This window comes from Triticum dicoccoides, chromosome 2B (assembly GCF_002162155.2).
Source record: "Triticum dicoccoides isolate Atlit2015 ecotype Zavitan chromosome 2B, WEW_v2.0, whole genome shotgun sequence".
NCBI classification, from domain to species: Eukaryota; Viridiplantae; Streptophyta; class Magnoliopsida; order Poales; family Poaceae; genus Triticum; species Triticum dicoccoides.
In genome coordinates this window covers 719,028,421-719,032,184 of record NC_041383.1, presented here as the reverse complement: position 1 = coordinate 719,032,184, position 3,764 = coordinate 719,028,421, and the positions used below count along the sequence as shown (strand labels likewise).

General features: G+C 48.3%; 1 protein-coding gene across 1 annotated transcript; it reads right to left on the bottom strand.

The window, feature by feature from the left end:
* Positions 1-978: 978 nt before the first annotated feature.
* LOC119365836 (anthocyanidin reductase ((2S)-flavan-3-ol-forming)-like) lies at positions 979-3,164 on the bottom strand. The gene is made up of 6 exons (XM_037631486.1): positions 2,903-3,164; positions 2,435-2,601; positions 2,005-2,205; positions 1,758-1,917; positions 1,420-1,636; positions 979-1,330 (listed from the first exon to the last, which is right to left on the bottom strand). Exons 1-6 carry the CDS (start codon positions 3,024-3,026, stop codon positions 1,183-1,185), a joined length of 1,017 nt encoding a protein of 338 aa, XP_037487383.1. The 5' UTR covers positions 3,027-3,164; the 3' UTR covers positions 979-1,182.
* Positions 3,165-3,764: the final 600 nt, after the last annotated feature.

The following is a 3,764-nucleotide window of genomic DNA, read 5'->3' as shown; positions in this document are numbered from 1 at the left end:
CAAAAAAAAGTGGATGCGGTTGTATCGATCCAAGGACGCTTACGAACAACTGCCGCTATATGTCAAGATGAACATGGGCTGTACAGGGGCTCTTTAGTTTATGTGATAAGGGGCATGACAGATCCCATATCCCTTGAAGCAGTGGCGTGCCGTGAAGCTCCATCTCTAGCGGAAGACCTTGGACTACAACAACTACATATCGCTTTAAATTGCAAGATGGTAGTAAGCTATATTCATGAAGCTATAGGAGGAAGCTATGGTGGGGTGATCAAGAATATCAATTCTTGGACTAGTTCTTTCATTTCCTGTAATTTTGTGTCTACGGACTCAAACTTTGAACCTCATAATCTGGCTAGGCACGCTCTTTTATTAGATCAAGGGAGACATGTATGGTTTGTTGCTCCCCATGATTAGAACGTTTTACCTGTATTTTTGAACATTGATCGATAAAACCTAGCAGATTTTGCTCCAAAAGTATATATGAGAAGTTGCCTGATCCGACCAAATTACGTGTACCTCGACGGAAGGGTGTGTGAAGACATGGACATGGTCCTCCTCCATGTCAATCACTCTATACCCTAGTGGCAACTTCCAGCAACGAGTCACTCTTTTTGCTAAATAACTCTAGTATTACTCAATCAAGGATACATCATGCTCGACAATGTCCAGAATGTCCTTTGGTCCAGACCCAAGCCACACCATAGTCTTTTCTTTTTTGCCTTGCGCTAAAAACATTCGTCCTGCAATGAAGTTGGGATTTAGTGATATAAAACCTCAAAAGAATGTGGCTTCGGGATACCCGGTCCTTTTTTTTGTCATGTCTTAATGGAGGTACACCATATGACACACGGGTCAGAAGAGGCTTGGTATATGCACGGAGGCCCCAACAGACTTTTTTATTCTATACTACACTTGAACCTTCTGTATGGACATGATGCTGATTTTAATTATAATAAAACAGAGCGAAAGCCTTTTTTGAGGTTACAGCGGTGATATGCACGGCACATACATTTAGCAAAATAATATTTATTTATTTTTGCCGCAAAGGCAAAGAACTAAACATCTTCACGCATCAAAATACAAGCATGGATTACCCCTCAAAGAAAGATACAAGCATGGGTTTTTCTGCTAAGACACGTTATTTTGTCCTGGTTACATATCCGTCCCTAGACAACAGACATATCAGTAGTGAAGGATCCCCGTGGTCCTGCCGTATTCAACAAGGTCGTCGAAGATCTCACTTAAATCATCGTGCTTGAACTTGAACCCTTCCGTGATGAGCTTCTGAGACGATAAACACACTCTTGGCTTCTCTTGGGACCCAGCAAAGCTACACAAGTATATATTTGGATATGGTTAAACCGGTATTAAAAATATAGATGTGTACGCGGCAACGGTTTAGATAGACTGTTCGCATACCGTTCAGGTTTCACATTGTATCGTGGGTACTTCTCAGCTAGGAGACGGGCAAGCTGCACGACGGTGGTGTTGTGGCTGCAGCAGATGTACCTGCCCGCCGAGGACTCGGCCTCGGCAACAAACACTTGGGCCCGACAAAGGTCATCCACGTGGCATATCGACACCGAGTCGGTGACTGACTGCAGGCCTATCAGGATGTTCAGCTGCGTCTCGTCACCTGAAAAATGTACAGGACAGTCAGGCATATATATGTCACCAGTCAAATTAACACTCAGTTAACAAGCACTGATCATGCTGTTGAAAACAGAGAAATGCTATGGCAGGGACGTCTCTCTCACCAGACAACAGGGAGAGGGTGACGGGGACGCTGGTCCTGGCCTTGGAGACAGGAGCCGCACCCAGCGTGAACACGGGCAACACGGTGACGAGGCTGATGCCATTCTCCTCCGCGAATTTGCTCGCCGCCTTCTCCAGAAGCACCTTGGACACCGCGTATTCCTACGATGCAAATTACACGTAACCAAAAGCTTCCATCGAATATAAATGTCTAAGCGAGAGGGACTGGGCACAAAGATTTATGTATACCCAAGTTGGTGGCTTGTTGGCTCTGAGGTACTCGACGTCGGACCAGGAGCCCTCGTCTAGCAGGTGGCCGCCGCCCTGCAGCGGCCTCCTGGACACGCCGGCGTCCGATGACGTCAGGATCACCCGCTTCACCGTCCCCGCTCTCACGCACGACCTCATCACGTTGAGTGTTCCTTGGACGGCCGGCTCGATCATATCTCTCTGCCATCGAACACGAAGCACGGTAAGTGATCCCAAAAGTGGAATCAAACTAACATGATTGAGTTGCCAAATACACTGAAAGGACCACGGTGGGGCCGTGGGGGGAACAGTCGTCAGAGAGTGAGTTATGGCTGATGCTGACAACTTAAATGATGTCCCACATCCCAACAACTACACCTCCCAACAGTCGTGCAGATGAAAACGAAGCTTGGTGGAGATGGCTGCTTACCTCAGGATCTGCTGAGCCGATGTTCATCGGAGCGGCGACGAGGAAGGCATAGTCGCAGCCGGAAACTGCGTCGTCCAAGCTGCCTTCTTCGTCCAGCCGGGCACGGGTGATGTCCAAGGGGCCAAGTGCTTGCAAGTCCTTGAGGTGGGAATTCCTCTCCATGTCATCTGCATACAGATATGAAATCTTCGGAGAGGTAAGTTGGTGGGTTGCGACCAAAACAGTTCCATCAATTTCAGCATGGTGATTTGGCTGGGCAAGCTTAGCTGTCCTGACTTTATCAACGAAAGCAGAATGGATAAACTAAACATGTTTTATGCAGTCGATTCTGAACTCTGAAGAACCTACTAAGATTTCGCCTCAAATTCCTGAAAGGAAAATTTAGAACCTATGGTCTGACCTCAAACTCGGAAGGAAAAGTTGCTGAAGTACAAGACAGAACTAGCAGCAAAGAAACAAGAAACTAACCGGGGTCTCTAACGGTCGTCTTGACGGCGTAGTCTTTCTGGAGGAGCAGCTTGATGAGAGCTGACGCGATGTAGCCGCTCCCTCCGGTGACGCATGCCGTCTTCCTTCCCTCAGCGGACGACATCGCCGGTCACTACTCGATCGTATTTCTCGTGGAAAGGAGAAGGATTATTCGCTTGCTCCCCTCGCTTCAAGAACAGAGGTTGTGAGGTGGTTCCTCTGGAGTGGTTGTTGGCACGCAATGATGAGCTGCAAATATCATATCATATCCTCTGGGGGGAAACAGGGACCTGCATTAACAGCCGAGACAAGTAGCAGGCTGGTAGTAATGCAGAAGGGTTTTTTAAGTAAGTTGAAAATGACCCGCATTACATGCATAGTCCCCTGTCAGAAACTGATGACGTAGCTGATGGACTGGTGGTTGATCAGTAGTTCTCTGTACACTGTAATTTTTTTTTTTTTTGAACAACACACGAGCTCAACCGGTCCATCAGCCTATGTTGTCTCAACATAGCCGGTCCCAAGCCCGGGTAAAGGAGGAGGGTTGTGATAGGCTTGGCGAGCCAACGTAAAAACTCATCCACTCTTATGTAGATGAAACCCAAAAGATTTTCGTTGGGGCGTAACCCTCTCAGCGACGCGCCACATCGGAACCCGGGTGTGGTGGAAAATGGGCAAGGGCCGAGCCGTCACCCCCAAGTGGCGCGCCGTATCTTGATCCGGATACGGTGGCAAGTGAGCGAGGATCGGGTCGTCGCATCCTTAGTGGCGCGCTACATCGGCGCCCGGATGTAGTGGAAAATGAGCAAGGGTCTTCGCATTTGACTCGACGAGTGCGAAGGGTAAGGAAGCTAGCCGAGCC

Coding starts and splice junctions, on each gene's coding strand:
- LOC119365836 (XM_037631486.1), bottom strand. CDS start 3,026: ATGTCGTCCGCTGAGGGAAGGAAGACGGCATGCGTCACCGGAGGGAGC. Junction 2,602..2,902: donor GACGACCGTTAGAGACCCCG/GTTAGTTTCTTG, acceptor ATCTGTATGCAG/ATGACATGGAGAGGAATTCC. Junction 2,206..2,434: donor TCGGCTCAGCAGATCCTGAG/GTAAGCAGCCAT, acceptor GTTCGATGGCAG/AGAGATATGATCGAGCCGGC.